The 19,128-nt window shown below is 38.5% G+C and overlaps 1 protein-coding gene across 1 annotated transcript in view; it reads right to left on the bottom strand.

Moving 5' to 3' along the window:
• Nucleotides 1-19,128, bottom strand: part of dlp (dystrophin-like protein) — a gene marked incomplete at both ends in the record, with an annotated part of 108,870 nt that overhangs the window by 7,122 nt on the left and 82,620 nt on the right. Inside the window, 1 exon segment of the mRNA NM_214496.1 lies at nucleotides 1,729-1,952. Within this exon segment, the coding sequence (NP_999661.1) occupies nucleotides 1,729-1,952 (224 nt within the window).

Here is a 19,128-nt window from a genome sequence, read left to right as displayed (position 1 = left end):
TATGTTCAATGTTTGAACAATTACATGAGAGACTCATGCTTAAGCCCCTAAAGTTATCAATGACTGAAGTTTAACACAGAGACTACCAAAATGTATGTTCGTGACTGAAAATTGTATCTACATGTGAGCTGTACTCACCTATGTATTTCATAATGAATTGCCCCTGGTAGCTGAACAAAATTGTAGAACCTTTGTTACCTGGCAACGGCTAGGGAAGTCCCTCACCCAATCTCCTATCATACAGTACGTGGAAGGAGCTCATAGGTAAGTCAAGCCCACTCGTACATCAAATATTCAGTCAGGAACATACATATCTACTTCATCTCGCTTTCCTAACATATCTATTTCGTAATTGCCAGATGCTAACAGATATCTATCTTTTGTACATTTAATAGTATGCAGATGTATGTCTAAAAAATATCGTTTTAAAATCATTACTGTTCAATCGACATTACTCTTGTGTTATGTATACATGTATCAGTATTATTCTTTGCATTATATGATTGTTCATATGTACTGTCATTATTGTGATGTGTTGTTGTTAATAAATTCAAATTCAAATTCAAATTCAAATTCAAATAATAGAAAAACAAGACAAATGCAACTGCTTCTCCTACATGGATATGCCTCTGTCCAAAATTCAGTATAGGAAATGGTTGAAATCATTCATGACATATCTCAATGAAAACAAAAAGTCTATAATCAAATGTCAACTGACGACTATGATCTTGACCTACCAGCCTCAACACGATATTGGATCATCTTCCTATGTCCCCATGTTTAGATATTGCTAAAAACCTTTAATTTCAGAAATTGACATCTGCGACCTTTGATCATTGACCTACTTCAGATTGTCTTCCAATGATGATACATACTATCACTAATTTTGAACTCCATATCTATAGTGGTTCTTGAGATATATCACAATAGCAAGATTTAAACCTGTAATTTCAGAAAGGGATCTCTGTGACCTTTGACCTGTGACATAAGTATCCAAAATCTTATCAGATCCTCTTCCTATGTTGAAACATGCTATCACCAAGTTTGAGCCTCATTTTGAGATATCGCGATAACAAGGCTAATAGTTTGGCTTTCAGAAGTTCTGTGACATTTGACGTTTGACTTAGGGCGCGTTCATGCTTGATTTTGAAGGCAGAATGAGCGATTTGTAACGCTCATCGTAAACGCTCATCGTAATCGCAGTTCCACGGTGCACTGTTCATGCTCACTTCTCCAGGCAATTCTCCTTGGGTGGCCTTCAGCTGGATTCGCAAACCTGTGTGCGCATGCTACGTAGACCCACTAGAGGTCAGTGCGTTGACCCCATTTAGACGCATTTACAAATTGTAAACGCATCTTTTTGTGAGTTTACGATCAGCGATCGTGATCGCCGTTTTTCGGTGATTCTACAAAAGTGAGCATGAACGCAATCGTGTTTTAAACTAAACGCGTAACAGATGCCTGATTCTGGCCGTCAAAATCAAGCATGAACGCGCCCCCAGTTACTCCAAAATCTAATCAGATTGTCTTCCTTTACATTGATGAATACTATCATCAAATTTGAAGTTCATCAAGTTTGAAGTTCGTAACTTTGGTGGTTCTTCAAATATCGCCTGAACGAGAAAGCGAGACTGACGGAAGGACGGCCCGAAAATATAATGCCTCCGGCACCACCTTCAGTGGGCGGACGGAGGCATAACAAAATTCAAGAAAAAAATGTGTGCTTACTTGAAACTTGTCTTTACTTCTGTTATTGTCCGTTCTACGAATACCTCCTCCCTCACTGGCTTCCTGAACTGGGCGAATCGTTGCTCAATTTCTCTCCACTGGGTGTTCATTCGCAGCATCACAGGCTCTGCAACCTGTCTGGCGCCATCTGTGTTTAGCTGCTGGGCATTCTGGTTCAGTTTCTGGATCTCTTGTCTTTTCTCTTCAATCTGGCCTTGTATTGCCTGCATGGAATCACGAGTAAGGGATAGAAATGTGGAAAAAGGTTTAAAATCAAATGCTGTATTATTTCATGTGTGAAGCAGGGTTGGTAGAAACTTGGATGCTGTATAAATTATTTAGTTCAGGAAATAAATGAAGTATTCAGCATCAATAAATATATGCAAAGTGCAATACTGACATTTTTGTTAGAAGGGAAGAAATTTTGTGTTATTACAGTCAACCTGCTTCAGTGACCACCTGTCTACAAAGGGCACTTTTTGTGTTTCCCTTGGGCGGTTGCTATAGGCAGGTTTGACTGTACAAGTAGAAGCTGTCGAGAAGAGAATGTTGTGCCACAATTCTACTAGTGGTGCCCCCAGTGATGGCTCCATATAGTTCTTGTGAAGGAGGGGGACAAACCAACAGGTAAAGAAAGGACCCCTGACTCTAGCTGCTTGTCCTCAGCGCAGAACCAGGGGTGATAGTGAGCACTATTTTTTTTTCCCTAAACCACACCCCCCTTGAGTAAAAAAAAAAAAAAAAAGGATTCAAGGAAAAAATGGCATCTTACAACATTCCCCCCCCCCCCCCTTTGAGTAAGAAAAATTGGGAAATAATAGGGAAAAATAGGGAAGAATAGAGAAAATAAGGGAAAAATTGGGAAAATAAGGGAAAAATTGGGAAAATAAGGGAAAAATTGGGAAAATAAGGGAAAAATCTGGAAAATTGGGATAAAATCAGGAATAAAAAAAAAACCAAATCGGGTAAAAAAAAAAAATTATTGAAAAAACAAAATCGGGAAGAGAAAAAATCGGGAAAAATTAAAAAACGGGAAACCGATTTAAATTGGGTTTTTATCAGGCCTGCAGAACTGGCAGGTCAAGGGTGATTTGGATGGGAAGGGTAGCTTCCTGCAACATGTCTCACAAACTTGCACCCTAATATTGTTGTTTGGACTGACCCCATCCATCAAGGAGGTGATCCTGGGTGAGCTCCTGGGAGCTAGGAGGAAAGGTATCTTACTTTCCATTTGAAGTTAGTTGCTGCAGGGGGTTTGTGGCACAGTCAACGCAGAGGTGGTTTCATGATATGGGTTTTACACCTAGAGAGACAAGGCAGGCTTGGAGAGCAGCTTTAACTCATATACCACTCATATACATTACATTCAGTTAATGCCTTCTGGCTCTCAACAGACTATCGTTTACCAAGAGTCAGGAGGGCAACAACTCATATACATTACATACAGTTAATCCTACTGGCTCTCAGAACGTCCTAAATTCAATGACTTAATAGCTTTCCAATTATGATAAATAGAGACTGTAGAAGACACAAACAGAGTTGAAGATGAAGATGAAATAAGGAAATGATTTCATGATTAAATCCACTAGATCCCTTAACGCTCTTTGAGCAATGACTCTATGTCATCTCTTTTTAAAACCCAGCCCTGGGGATGATTGAGATGTATGTTCAATCAGTGTCATCAAACACGTCCATAGAGATGAGGAGACCAGCGACAGCTAGGAGGGAAGGGAGGAGGAGGAGGAGAAGGAGGAGGAGGAGGAGGAGGAGGAGGAGGAGGAGGAGGAGGAGAAGGAGGAGGAGGAGGAGGAGGAGGGGGAGGAGGAGGAGGAGGAGGAGGAGGAGGAGGAGGAGGAGGAGGAGGGGGAGGAGGAGGAGGAGGAGGAGGAGGAGGAGGAGGAGGAGGAGGAGGAGGAGGAGGAGGAGGAGGAGGAGGAGGAGGAGGAGGAGGAGGAAGAGGAGGAGGAGGAGGAGGAGGGGAGGAGGAGGAGGAGGAGGAGGAGGAGGAGGAGGAGGAGGAGGAGGAGGAGGAGGAGGAGGAGGAGGAGGAGGAGGAGGAGGAGGAGGAGGGGGAGGAGGAGGAGGAGGAGGAGGAGGAGGAGGAGGAGGAGGAGGAGGAGGAGGAGGAGGAGGAGGAGGGGAGGAGAGGAGGAGGAGGAGGAGGAGGAGGAGGAGGAGGGATGGGTTGATGGAAGGGTGTGATATTATGCATGCTTCAGGATCCAAATAAATCTACCAACAACAAACTCGTTTGCCACACACTGCTTTCTATAAAACTCCACTTCCTTTCCTTGTTTATCACTGGGCGTTGAATAGTATTATCCACTCCCCCGCCCGCTGAAAAAAGTTAACATAGTTAGTACAAAAATATTTTTGATCCATCTTTCAAATTGTATGGTGAATTGAAATAAAATCTACTTTCCATGAGACTCAATTTTCTTTCATTGTTAATAATTAAGGAAAGGAACAGAGTGTTTTCTATTAAATGCAAGAGTAAAAATTGGTCTGTGAAATATATTTTTGATCCATCTGGCATTGCTGTTGGGGATCTTAGATTTCTTTCATAAAGTAAACTTCAATTTTTTAATTTCTGTTGACATTTGTGTTCCACGTGTTCCAATTGGCACAAACATTATGCATAGGTTATTAACATTGTGCATTATGATAGCTTTATAATAATCAATATCATACATAAGAAGCCTATAATCACTTGTATACAAGAATGGAATATTGTATGTTGTGGACATTTTGTAAAAATTTTGCAGAATAATCTAGAACCCTTGACAATTACAATTTAGCACAGGGTGTTACTCAAGTGGGGCATAAAGTATAACAACAACAAAAACTAACAAACAGCAACAAAAATATGCAACTGCAAAAGCAAGTCCTGTGCTCTTTCACACAAACATAATTGTGTACTGAGACCTAGTACTGGAAGGAAGTTCATCTGCATGAACCCATACTTCATGTGATGCTACTCAATACAGGCCTTAGAGCTGTTTAGGAAGCATGTACCATCATCAAAAACAAACAAGAGTTGAGGGGTGATGGAGAGATTATCCTCATGTTTGGATAATATGACATAGATGAAGAATCTTTGCTTCAGGGAATGATATGTACCAGGAAACACTTGTATAATACACCTTTGCGGCTATCAAACATCCCTGTTTTTCTTGCAAGGTGTTTGTCATGCTTCCCTTCTGTTTTTTTTAACAATGGACACAATTATCAGCACTGAAATGAGGAAACAAATTTATTTGAACAATATGTCATTAAGGTTATACTAGATTTTGTGTTGAATACTTCAATTCTTAACTGAAATCAAATTTATATCATTCAAAATCTGAACACTGCAAATTTAGAATACAAAGCCAATACAGGCATTTCTTGATTTTTCTTAATTCATTATTGAGTCTCAAAATGAACACATTATATTTGTCATTGTTTTGATTTACATGTATCTGCATTTATACATTTACTTGACTTGAATGTGTTTTAACAGAAAATGAATTTATCCTTTCTGGAGCAGATAACTTCCAAAATCAGTCTGATCTAGGTGTCATTAAAGGAAACCTCACCCCAAGAAATAACTTGATACGGTAGTTATTCTGAGAGATTTATTGTATTCTTTCCAATCAATCTACAAGATTCCCCCAAAGTGTATGAGGGAGGCATCATCAAGCAACGTAGTTTCTCAGCAAGACATGCCATTTTCTTGATAAGGCCTGGCCTCAAAAAAAAGTTGTATTGCCCTTTGCAATCGACCCCAAAATATTGAAATCTATTTTTTGAGAAAAAAAATATTAAAGCATTCAAAACTGAGAAATCTGGCACCTCAAGGGCAATACAACATCTTTTTTGTTTAAAGGCCTAACGTGACGTACTATGCCAAGTCGTTTGTCAAGGAAAGGTATTCAAACGTATGGATGCGTGTGTGTGGTGATAAAATATTTCATTTATGCTATGGTCACATTACCCAAAAGTAGTCTGCTCGGCGGCCGAGCGGCGAGTTTTTAACCAATTCTGCCCAGGCATCGCTCGGTCGCCGCTGAAGTTTTAGCGCGGAGTTAAAATTTGGGCGGCGCCTGCTCACTTTTCACTCGCCTTTATACTACAATTGCCAGAACACAAATTGGATAACTAAGTTGGTGCTCTTCTTGGATTAACGGTTCTGCATAAATGAAAAGGATTTGTCAACTGCTGTACATGTATTTAAGTATTTTCAAATAAATACCTTATGGGTCTTTACAGACAAAATATAGTTGAGCTTTCATTTACCCTGTTGATGGCTGGTGAAGGAGATGGTTCAGAGACACTGTTTTGGATCCAGAAGAAAGCAACGCAGGAACACCAAGCTAGGACGTAAGCTAGGATCTCAACCTCAATCTCCAACATGATCAGAACAAGATGACGAGCAGACATAACAATCAAGACTGTGCAATTTCACAGACAGATATCCTCAGGGGTTCAAGTTTGTTCTTCACAAGGTCTAAGTCACTTTAATTCCAGAAAGGTTTCTCTGGTTTGCAATTAACAATTCAACATGTTTCCAACTCATTCTTTCAGAAGGTCTTATTAGGATTCGCAATCATCAATTTCAGATGGTCTCCACCTACAGTTGACTTAGCTCTCTGATATATTCCAAGGTATAATTTCCAATGTTTTTCTATGATGAATAGGATACAGACATCTATCACAATATCACTGCCTGGTTTCAAACAGCAGGCATGTCCACGTCGATACTTGCATCCTCCCTCATCCAAGTTGTTTCACTTGAACAATATTTGAAGTAAATCCACAATGGAGACTGCTTATTTCCATAACATCTTCAAGAAGTTCAATATGCAGACAGAAAATGGACTGAATATCTTTCAAAAATCTGAAATACGCTCACTTACTCATCCTTTAAAGGCATGGTGAATATCAGTAGATCATACATGTATCGCTAAATGGTATCAGCTTCAAAACTTTCAAACTGTGTTCTATGTCAGTGAATAGGTTTAATTGTTACAGTAGGCAGGTAGAGACAGAAGTATGCTGATGGTCCTTACTAAGTTCAATGTCAACTGTAAAATGACAATCTGCCTGTGGTGATTAGCCTACACACAGATCAACCAAACAATTTAATCACGTAGTAGAAGAGGTCTGACAGTATACTAACAAATCAGATCTGCATTCAGTCAAAGCCTCAAATCACTCAACTTCAATCATACAAAACTTAGCAGCTCAAAATATGCTGGTAGGACCTTACAGTGAGAGTGAGTAAATTAATTCATATGGAAATTTGCATCTCTCCAATTTTATCCAATGTTATCCTTGTATCAACTAGATCTGTAAACATCATGATATACTGAAGTATAAATTGTAGTAAACACACCTATGACATATCTATAAACAAGAGTACAATCCATTCAGTACTTCCAGTTTAAGAATATTCAAAGCTGAGCTATCATTTTGAGTATTTTCAAAAGTTACTGCAGTTTCTAGGAAGGATGAGTTATTGAATTTCCTTTTTAAATTATTATCAGTGGCTATTCTCACATCCAAACAAAAATCAATATGACAATCCTTTCACACTGGCGAGGTTCATTCAAGGATCATAACTTATCAAAGAGGTACATCCAGATCTATATTCCAGCGATGCTTAGTTTTCAAGTGATGCAAGATCTCCATGAATAGAAATGAAAACTCTACAATCCTGAGCGTAATAGGCTTCAAATATCCCAATATGAGAAAAAAAGGCAATTAGTGCTCATCAAACATTCCTTGTAATAATGAGACCAGTCCAGTGAGAGAGGGAGAGAGAGAGAGAGAGAGAGAGAGAGAGAGAGAGAGAGAGAGAGAGAGTGAGTGAGAGAGGAGAGAAAGAGGGAGAAGGAGAGAAAGAGGGAGAGCGAGAGAGGGAGAGAGGAGAGAGAGAGAGAGAGAGAGAGAGAGAGAGAGAAAAGGAGACACACACACACAGACAGAGATCAATTAGGTTTTTCCCTAGGGAACAATTATCCCAATTCTCCCAAACAATTAAACCTCGCGTGCAAAACAACTGCGAAAAGTCTAATCCAGATCACTGCACTTCAATCGAAGTCCAATTAGTGGTCAATTGGCAACTTCTGCAAACACCGTTCCATAGTTTTGCCTTCCCCTACGCACATATATCCAAGAAGTATTGATATTATTTAGAATCCAACAATCTAAAGTTTAATAAAAGTAGATAAATGTACACATATACTTATGTATACAATGTTGACTGGTGTTGTCCTGCTTTATAGACATTCCAAAGAAGTATTGATACCTTTTATTTTTTTAACAATTCAATCCAGATTATTGCACATCACCAAAGATTATCAAAGAGGCAACCTCTTAATATAACAGTGATCATTGCGATGTGCCGTCTCTGCTTCTCCATATGTACTACTTCTTTCCAGATATGGGAATGTTCATCAGCTCTACACAATGTACATGTATTCCTAGACTCAGTACAGCCACATTCAGCAATCCTTGCACAAGGTGAAGCACCATCTTACAGAACATCTTAGCATTTTCCAAAAGTCTTGTTTCTTTCCACCTTTAGACATACTCGTCCATTCTGCAGAATGTATTCTATACATGAGCAACAGTCACATTTGCTGTCAATTCTACGTCAATTGCCTCATTGTGCATAAACATCCAAATGCAACATTCAAATATCAGTGCATTAGCTGTTCAGACTCCATAAGGTGATCGCATCAGTCCCATTGAACGGTGCTGTTGTCTAGAAGCATTATGGCTTTCCAAAGTGGACCAGCAGATTCCGCCTAGTTAATAACAATTCCAGTCATAATATTCAGTCAGAGAATAGAAGACTTGTCTGACATGCCTCACGTGTCACTGAATCAGCGTCTCTATGGTGAAGGTATAAACAGCACAGTCTTTCGTGATGGAAGAGATATGCCCAACTACCATGAACATTCAAGCTTGGGTCAAACTGTCCTTTGTATCATACTTGTACTTTTTTTCCTTCCATTTTTCTAGAGATGTGTGTTTTCATTGCAGAACAGATCAGATTTTGATTATTCTTGAAAAAGATTTGAGCAATTCCTTGTTCTCCAATGTTGATGACAAGACAGCATTATTGAATATAAATATTCTCAAGTACTTGAAATATTTCATACAACCCATCTACCCATCTTTTACATTGATATTGAGTAGTGATCAGTTCAATCACAATGCAGTGAAGATCACACAGTCTTGAGACGACTTGACCAGCTTAACAAAATGTTAAATAAAACTATCAAAGACATACTGTTGGCTCAATATATATCTGAAGTCTGAACATACTTTAGCTCATCCCATCTGACTTATTTGCAATTCCGTACAAGGGCATGGTCGATTTCATGACAGCGCAAGACGAAAAAAGAAGAGTATGTTTGCTTTAACAATCCCCAGAGGTGCTATATGAAGATGTCTTTCCACAACCTTACAGCAGTCATTCACCATGATCTCTTCACAATCCATTGCCAACGCTTTGGGGCTTGATTCTGGCATGGGACATCAAAAGGGATGTCCAATACAAATTCTTGTTAAAGGAACGAGGCGAACGTGAAATTATTCATGTTTTTTCACCTAGTTCATTCTTCAGGGTTAAAAAATCTCTTCAAGTTGCATTCATTAACACTCACAACCTTGAAAACGATGAGTCGTGCACTGGCAGTACTACATGGGATCCACTACAGTAAGCAAAGGGTTAACTTTAATAACCCCATGACCTCTAAGATATATTACAGTCCATTTCTCATGACATGATCCTGTGGCAATGTTGATATTTTATGTTCGGCGTTTAAACAGTATAAAACTCCTGCAGATGATGTCACCTGGGAGATAAATTGTTAGCATCTAGAGAGTGTTGAGATTTCATGGCCCGTCCTGCTTCCCAAAATACATCACCAGTCTCTTGTAGCAAGTATGATGGAGTATACTTTCATATTTTCATATACAAAAATAGCCAGACAAATAAACTCAACAGGAGCTACATAAATTATTTTACAACCATTCCAGAGAGAGTCAACCTTACTCGGCAGGGAGAGGGATGTTCTTGAGTAAGTCTAAAGGAAAAAGAAATTACTAGACTACTAGGTGTTGTTGTTTTCAAGAGGAGGGGGAGAATTGCTTCAGGCAACGAGGCTGAGGAGTGTGTGTTTGCACCTCTTGGCGCACCCTGTAATGGTAGCAAACTAATTGAAATATAATTTGATAAAAACACTGAAACTTAATCAAGATATAAAGCACAGAACAACAGAGAGCATGAAAATAAAAGACCCTGAAAAATTGCACTGCTTCAGGGCAATATCGAAGAAGTATACTTTCCTCTCTCTTCCCTCTTCTTTCTTTCTGTTTTCATTTTTGTAAGGACAAGCAGAGTAACTTTAAATTGGATGACTCTGAGAGAACCTTAAACAAACTCCCAGTAATTTTTAGAACCAGCTGCCTGGCGTTTGTTTGCTGGTCATCGAGTGGCTTGCTTAGGTTACTGTTGACTAAGGCATACTTGGGAATCGCATGTCATGCAGTTTGGATGTCCCAGGATGACGAAGGTCACTGTAGAAAGGTTGCTTCCCTCCAGTCTCAAATTGGCAACACAGTACAGATCAGGTCAAAGGTTACAACTATCCCAAGACTAGTCTACTCTTTATTTCAGTTCATGTCATGGAAATGAAATCATCATTAGATATGAAGTGAGAGCTAGCTAGTGTGATTAGCCTGTCTCAATATCACATCAGGAATGACTAAATATGTACTTCAAATAAGGAAAATAGAAACATATACAGGAACCTATGACTGTAAAATTAGATTTAATTTTCAGTTTATATTTTGGAATTTCACAAGTTTCAGACTTGATGTATTGTATTCTGTGTTTTTATTAACTTTTGCTGTCTTCAAAATATGTAAAGAAAATTGAGCATCCATAAAGTAGAATAATCATACACAAACTCTGCCATACTTTGTAGCATTTAAACCCAAAATACTTATACTATTTAATTACAATACTCTAGTTGCTCTTCACAGAACCAAGATATATCAGTAAGATATTATGAAAGAGCAAGCAAGAAGTGGAGATTGGTCCTCCTAATACTGCAGATAATAAAAGCACATCCGTGAGTGTCACACACAAATCACAGAAAGACATGGTCGTTAATCCAGAATAAAATTCCAAGGAAAGAAAATCTCCGCTCCTGGCCCCCGACAGTAAGACCCAGCAGTAAGACCCTGCAGTTAGACCCTGCAGTTAGACCCTGCCTACTCCAATGTAATGGTCTTAGGCAACAGCAGAGGAGTAAGCACAATATCTCAACTTCATGATGGACTAACAAAACTGTCTCCAGTATATGTGGGTGCATAAAAGAAAGACTGTTGGTTCACTACATGGCCAGTCAGTGTGTGTATGTGTTAGCAGCAGAAGGGCATTTCTGATGTTTGAATTTTATGGATAGTCTCAGTATTGATAGTTTCAAGTTTCTTATCTCAAATCTTACGACCTATATTGGTTATAACTTATGAGTTAACATTAATATGTTTGTATTTGGTAGAAGAGATGTAAGTTTGTCTATCTCTTCTTCTTCCCCCTCTTTTCTGCTTTCATTCTTTTCTTTCTGTCTGTCTCTTTCTATTGTTCTCTTTCTCTCTCACTGTCTTTCTTTCGCTACTTATCTTTCTTTCTCTACTTTTCTCTCTCACTTGTCTCTCTATCCCTCTCCCTCCCCCTACCCCGTCTCTCTCTTTCCCTCTCTCTCATTATCTCCCTTTCTCATTCTCTACCTTTCTCTATTTCTCTCTCTCTCTCTCTCTCTCTCTCTCTCTCTCTCTCTCTCTCTCTCTCTCTATTCTTCTCTCTTATATTTTCACTACATTGGGATCCATACAATCTTCTTTTTCATAACATACATTATGAATTCACAACATTACGAGACGTTCATGCCATCTATGCACCTCTTGCCCCTCCCAATGTTCTGACTAGATGCACATAAGACCCTTTTGTGAGGAGAAGGTCTGATTTTGTCAAACTCGATTGGGACTGATTGTTTGGAGAGCAGAGGGAATGGAATGGGAAATGGGTCAGTGACTGCTCAAGATGTCACTCCCATGCAAGGGTGTAGCTAAGGGGGCCCAGGGGCGTATGTCTTTCCTAATCAAATGGCATATACAGCGAAAGAGAGAGAGAGAGAGAGAAAGGAAGAGAGGGGGGAATTGAAAAGGATACCTCCAACACCCTCTATGTACCTGCTGGCAGGGGCACAGTGAGTATGTTCCCCCAATATAATGACAGAAACAAATATGAGAGAAAAGGAAAGGGAGGGGGAGGAAACAGATGAGAGAATAAGATGACAGGATTCCTCCCGTAACAATTTGTTTATTCACATTTCATTCATAGTATAAGATTGGTCCCCCCCCCCCCCCCTTTCACTGGCTGGACTTTAGCTATGCCACAGCCCCTATTCATGTCATTTGTAAAAAGGGGGTCTGATGTAGGGCAGGGTAGTGCAAGGCAGGGGATCACTTGATAAAGCCTATTCCATAAATTGCTTCTGCAATCTACATGTCCATGTAAGAAGAGCCTGTACATGAATGAACAAGTCCAGGTAAAACACTTAGCTTAAATGCAACCAGCATCCACCCATTACCTACAAGAACCGTATGGTTCATGTACTAAGTCTATAGGAAGTAACACATTTAGCAGTCAACTGATTAAAAGAATGTTTAAAAGAAGAACAGAAATCAAAATTTAAAACTAGAGAAGGAAGCAAGCATTGCAACACTCCAATAAAAAAATTTTTTTTAAATGTATATTGTTATATTTGTAGTCTGTATTTATCGTATGGAAGATAAGACAACAAGCAACAATAACAAATGTAAAAACAGTTCAGTCTGATGCATGTGCTTCAATGAAAAACATTGATACTCATTGTACCAATGAAAAATATTGGTACACAAGTAATACATTTCTCCTCATAACCCCTGTATATATTGGTAAAGGTTATGGTAACAACTGAAACTAAAGTAGCACATGAAATATTGACATCATCTATCATGGTTTCAATGATACTGCATGCTTGCATACTCTACAGTGAATTCTTGCATGTGAGAAGAAAAGAGATTAATAGGTCAGGAGATAGACTTGGAAAAAGAAAGATATACAGACAGAGAGGGATAGCAGGGGAAGAGAATAAAAGCAGGGAAAGACAGAGAAAGACAGAGAGTGAAGAGAAAAGTAGAGGACAACAAACACAATCAGAGAAAGAGAGAGAGAGAGAGAGGGGGAGGATGTAGATAGGAAGAGAGATTGAAGGGATAGGGAGAGGGGGAGGGGGTGTGAGAGAGAGAGAGAGAGAGAGAGAGAGAGAGGGGGTGAGATAGAGAGAGAGTGAAGGGGAAAGGGGAGACTTGCAAACTCAAAAACTTGTACACGAGCAAGCAATGCTTGTAAACATGTTGTAATGATTCATGTCTATGCAGATGACACATTTCGTCGCTGTTTTCACGAAGTGACGGTAGTGAAAAAAAATTGCATTCACTTTGCGTTACGATTTTCCTCACTACCATCACTTCGTGAAAACAAGGACGATTTGACCTATTAAATCCAGCAAGTAAGAAATCTGCTTAGCTACAATAGAAGACCTGAAGACAAAGATGCCGGCTAACAAGTTGAAATTGAATGAGAGTAAGACAATAGTTTCTTGTAGTTGCATCGAAGTCACATTATCATTGGATAAGTAACCTCAACCTCAAGATATAATGTTGCCTTTATTTACCACTGTCAATACCATTTTCAAATAACATACATGTAGCTATCAACAAGATTCTACAAAGAGATATGAATATGATATGATTGCAGGGCCCTCAGGGAGAACAGTATGAATACTGATGAGGCTACCCTGGGTAAACAAGACATATTATTATTATTATTACAAATGGACCAAAAAAAGTGTAATTCATTATCAGTCGCCTTCAAAGCCAACGGAAACCTATACACCTGTGAAAACATATCATCGGTCATCCAGCTACTACTGGACAGTAGAATGGTCAATGAACTGACCGTTTAGGAGCAGCTGGCTTCAAGCTTGTCACCGCACTGCTGGCTTTAAGACAACCCCTGGAGTGAGGATGATCTGAATGGCATTTTGGCCAAGGCCTTGTTCATATCGACAACCAGCAAAAACTAACATTGCAGGAAAATAAAGCCATCTCAGTCACATGTGATAACAAATTGGAGTTGAAGAGAAGAATAGTATTGTAGCTTGGTACAACCAGGCCCCTAAGTTATGAGATACAGACATTTTAAGCATACCATGCTTCTGTTATTTCATTTTACTGTAGGAGTATTTTGAGGTGGTTAATCACATCAAGTGTGAACAAGGCCTAGTTGGTCTATAGTGTGTTCATATCTAGGGTAGACTCCAGAGTTAGTCCTGGCCATGGACTACCTTCAAAAACCTACAAACTTTTGCATGTATGAAACTTTCACAAATAATGCAAGTGATCAAGATTCATGTCCCTGTCATTCCACATAATATTTTGATTTTACACAACACAAATGGCTAGTACGTTGTTCACACATAAACCTTTGTTTTCTTTCTAATGTGTAGATGAATGGCAAGGCATTAGTGAAAATTTTCCACACAACTGCGACAGGAGTGTCATTTTTGACAGACATGGTGCATTAAAAAATTATTATTATTATTATTATTTATTTATTAAGATGAAAAGTAGCAGTGTGCAATAAGCCCTTAAACATGCTCATACTTTAATATCTGTGGATTATAAGAAATATCAAGCATACTATGCTCATGTACGTCAGTGTATTTTTCTGTGATAGTTTGTAGAGGTGGTTTATCATGTCATGTATAACCAAGGCGTAACTGGTCTACAGTGTGTTATATCAAGGGTAGAGGGTGAGGTTTGTAACACTGTATGTCTTACATTTACAAACGAGGAATATTTGCCTGCATTGCCTGAATACCCTAGCATTCTTCGAGTGCCTGCAAGAAAGCCATAAGAGGAACATACATTGTCAATGGTAGTAACGACCTTTCAGCTGGCGATATATAGCTCTTTCCAGCTGAATGAATTTAAACCCACATGATATTCAGGACTCACATTTATAATTCATAAAATATGACTAAATTCAAAAGAATTTTGAAGTTCACCCTTTTCTTGAGGGGGCGGGGGGGGGGAGGTATATGTAAATTAATGTGACATGAGGGAGCAAATGATCTAACAGACTTATCAAACACTTCATCTGCAGAGAGGCAAAAGGGCATTAACATGTATATCATGCATAGAGATAGAACCCTTCTAGATTTCAGCAGGGAATACATTCAGGGTAAAAATACATGGGGACTCGCGGCGAATTAGCACCCGAAATGCCCAAAAAGCCCCCGAAAGTCATAAAAGAGCCCCAAAAAATTGAATAGAGTTCAATGTAAAACAAAATAAAGAGTGTTATTTTCATGCAAGCAAGCTTGAAAAGTAGCCCCCGAAATTGTTATAGTATTTTTTTCCCTGAATACGTTCATATCTTTAGTAGATAGTAGAGCCAACACGTTCAATGATCCAGCCAGGCAGGCCTGGTCTTGCTCCTCAAACTTATCAGATCATTTGGTCATTTGAAGTGAGGATAGACCAGTTCACGTTTAGCACATTACTGCAATGACCCTGAATTCAAAACATGAAGAGGTCCCACTTTGTACATTTTGAAATAATCACTCCTCCAGCGATGGAGGTGCTATTAAGTAGCCTTTGTTTCCCCTTTTCAAAGAATACTTCCACCTGTGTATCATGGAGTGCACTGCTTTTGCATGAATGAATAATGATTACATAACTCTTATGAGCACGTATCCAGTATTTTGTCTCCGTGTATTTCAAAATTTGTTCTGCAATGACCTTTATTCTGCTCATGCTCAGACTGCAACCGTGAAGTGGCTTATTGTATTATGAGAGAATGAAAAGGCCAGAGAATTTTTCAAACAGTACTCATCTACACTACTCTAATTTGCTGAAAGGATCACTGCCAAATTACTTCCTGAAGATCATGTTCTCAAATGTTATTTTGTTGACAATTAAAGTGCAAGCCAGCATTTTGCACACTCTTGTCCAACTTGTCTGGACTAATCACTATGACATTCAACCTATGCCTCTCTCAACACAGCCACTACAAAGTCTTTTCATGTCATACATTTTCCTGACGCCTCTCGAGGATCTGTAGACGGGAGAAAATTCTCATAAGGAGAAGAAAATCCACATTAATGTTCTTTTCTATCCGTATTCTTGAAATCTGAGAGTGTTAGTTCTTATATTTGCCCATGCAGTGATAGGATTTGTGTTTAGAGGATTATTTTTTTGTTGGCTAGATTATCTATTAAAGCATATGAAAATTTAATGTATGTTATCTCTCTCTCTCTCTCTCTCTCTCTCTCTCTCTCTCTCTCACAGTTTCATAACAACCTTTCTTTTCCAATTCCTTTCTCAAATGTTGTTCCCTTTTGAAAATGCATTGGCTTCTTGTGGATGAAGACATTGGAAATAAAGTGGCAGATAATTTCATCACTTTTTTATTCTCCAATTAACTATTCATCTTCTATTTCTTGCCTTGTCAAAATGTCTTGATAATAGTTTTTTTCTGGCAAATTCTTTTCATTTGTATAAGATGACTAAAAATACTTCTATTTCCAACTTCCTCCCAATCCCCCTATGTAGGTCAAAGGGTATACAACACTAGTAAAACTCGGAAAACATAATTTCATCAGTTCAAAGAGGGACAGAATTTAATGTTTCAATGTATTCATAATTTCATAGCAAATTGGATGGCATACAGCTGGAGCAAATGTCTGTTATCTGAGAAGACAGAATTTTCCAACTACATTTACATGTATGAACCGGCCCTTGCAATCTCTGATGAATGAACATATGAGGTCATCTTTTATCAGCCATTAAGATGACATGTGAATGCATGCAGCACAGACTGGCCTTGTATTATGTCATCTCAATGAGGCTTACTTTGTTTGGTTACTAATTGCAATCACCCATGTTGCATCTGCCAATAAACACCTATTTCTCTTAATCAAGGGTAAATTCATGATGTATGATGCCAAATTAAATTAAAACTCATTGCTACATTTTGCTACTTTAATAGTTAAACAAGCGCAATAGTGTCAATAACTTTTGATCTAGTTTTTCTACAATGTCATGTAACCAAAATAATGACAAGAATTGTTTGTTAGATTGGCACCCTTGCTATTTATACATTTAAATATAGTAAGTGGTCAATCATAGATGAATGTATATTGGTGCAAGTGTGAAAGGTTGCTAATATTTCACAAGCTCTTTTCATGTACTGAATGTGTATTACATGATGCTAGGTTAGACACACATCTAAAAAAGTGTTGTACTTGTAGAGAGCAACTTTCACTAATAGTATATGTTGCAAAGTTGGACAAACCTCTAGCAAACTTGTTAGGTTGCCAACAACAAACTTTTTTTCTAAAAAAGCATGCACAAAATTAAAATAGAGTATGATATTGGGCCATGGTGTGAATGCCTCTTCTTGTATTAGCTACCTGCCTACACTGACATCACATGATTGTGGTCCAATTAAGTTGACAGGTGAGTCAACACCATGCACCTGAGCATGTCTAGATACTTGATCCTGATCATATAGACCCTTTCTCAGCTCCAAACCACGTGTGAGGGGGGCGGGGGCATGCAAATCACATGTTCAGAGCAAAAAGGGTGCTTACATGTAAGCAATGAATTCTAAAGGAGCCACCCAGCTCCATGGCTTAACATGTCATTTAACAATGCCTTTCTGATTCTCAAGACGTGGCATGAAGACAGTGTGGACTCATTCTTCTTTGGTAATTGTCCTTTTGAAGGTAAGTAGTACAGGGTGTGCTTAACCCTGTAACTGTAATACGTGACAGCACACACCTCTTAGAGGTTAACACACCGGTGTTGGTTGGTCCTTGGTAATGTAATGGATGAACACCTTGTACCTTTAAAGGTACTATGTCCCATTTGCAGGCCAAAAAAATGACAAGGTTAAATTCCAACGGCTTTTGAAAGATAATACTTATTCAAAACTTCCCTAAAAAAGGTGGGGCTTGAAAATAACAACTATTAGTTGTCAAATCGACTTAAGAGCTATAGAGCCAATAAGTAACAGTCTTGATTTTCAGACTATTGTACCGAATGGTCATACGTTTTATGCTGCACAAAAATCAATCAGTTTAATTCTGGCCATCACAAGAAGTGGGTTATTGATGTAGGCAAATGCTAATGTACCCTTTACATCTCATTTCATGTATGTTATTTCTAAAGACAAAAAGCCGGTCAGTCACTCAATAGTGTCTGACAGTGAAATATAGCAAGTAAACGGGTTTTCTTGCATAATTTGAATATTAGGACACTGCTAACGTTTAACTTTCACAGATAGGACATACATGACATATTCATAATTCCTGCAAAGTTCTACAGAATTTGAGGTTGGCTGCAAAAGGGACATAGTACCTTTAAGGTGAATACATCAGTTTCCAATACAACTTATCAAAGAATTGCATGTATGAGTCCCTACTTTTTAGCCTAAAATGTTTTGAATGTTTGTGGGAACATTTTGTAATCCAGTGTAACTATGCAAAATAAAAATCCTCCTTTGTGTGTGATGTCTTCAGATTAAGAATCCATGTAATGTCTCTGGTTGAAATCCTGTAGAAATGAAGGCAAATAGTACTAGACTCACTTTGCAAGTTCACCTTTCTCTTTCTAAGCATTATAATCATATTTAAGCCTTTTAATTATTTCTAGAGTTTATTTTCTAGAGAAAGATTTCTCCACAACTCTTTTATACCAGAAACTCCTCTCCCACCAAGGATATGACACAGGTCTTCAAGATACGTACCCAGCAAGTATGCACAATGCGACATGTTCAGTGGACTAAACTTCTGATGTGATTGAGCAACAAGAATCTTGTTGACGTTTGCCAAAAAGAATTAGTAAATTCTTTTATTTTTTGCGAAATTATCATTGGTTAAAAATCAGGATGAAATTCCCATCCGTCAGCTTAAAAATCAAGATTTGCATGTCCGTAGCTTTAGGACTCTTTTAATTTACATGGGCATCAATATGGATTAGAAAATGTGTAATTACAACATTTGTTTGTCATAATTTTCATGACGATTTAGCGTCAGAATATGAAAAACCAAGGATAACTAGAAGAAATTTGCATAGGCCACTGAATGAAATAACATTCCAGCTACTAAAAACCAAGTTATGGACCCCCCCCCCCCCATCATAAACAAATCCACATTGAATTTCTTTGAGCTGCAGGTGAAATAAAAAATAAGTAGGCCTACATGTTGTACACCTTCGGTTGAA

This window comes from Strongylocentrotus purpuratus, unplaced genomic scaffold (assembly GCF_000002235.5).
Source record: "Strongylocentrotus purpuratus isolate Spur 01 unplaced genomic scaffold, Spur_5.0 spur5_scaffold_21, whole genome shotgun sequence".
Taxonomy (NCBI): domain Eukaryota; kingdom Metazoa; phylum Echinodermata; class Echinoidea; order Camarodonta; family Strongylocentrotidae; genus Strongylocentrotus; species Strongylocentrotus purpuratus.
Note: the sequence above shows the minus strand (reverse complement) of the source record. Positions and strands in the feature narration are given on the sequence as shown.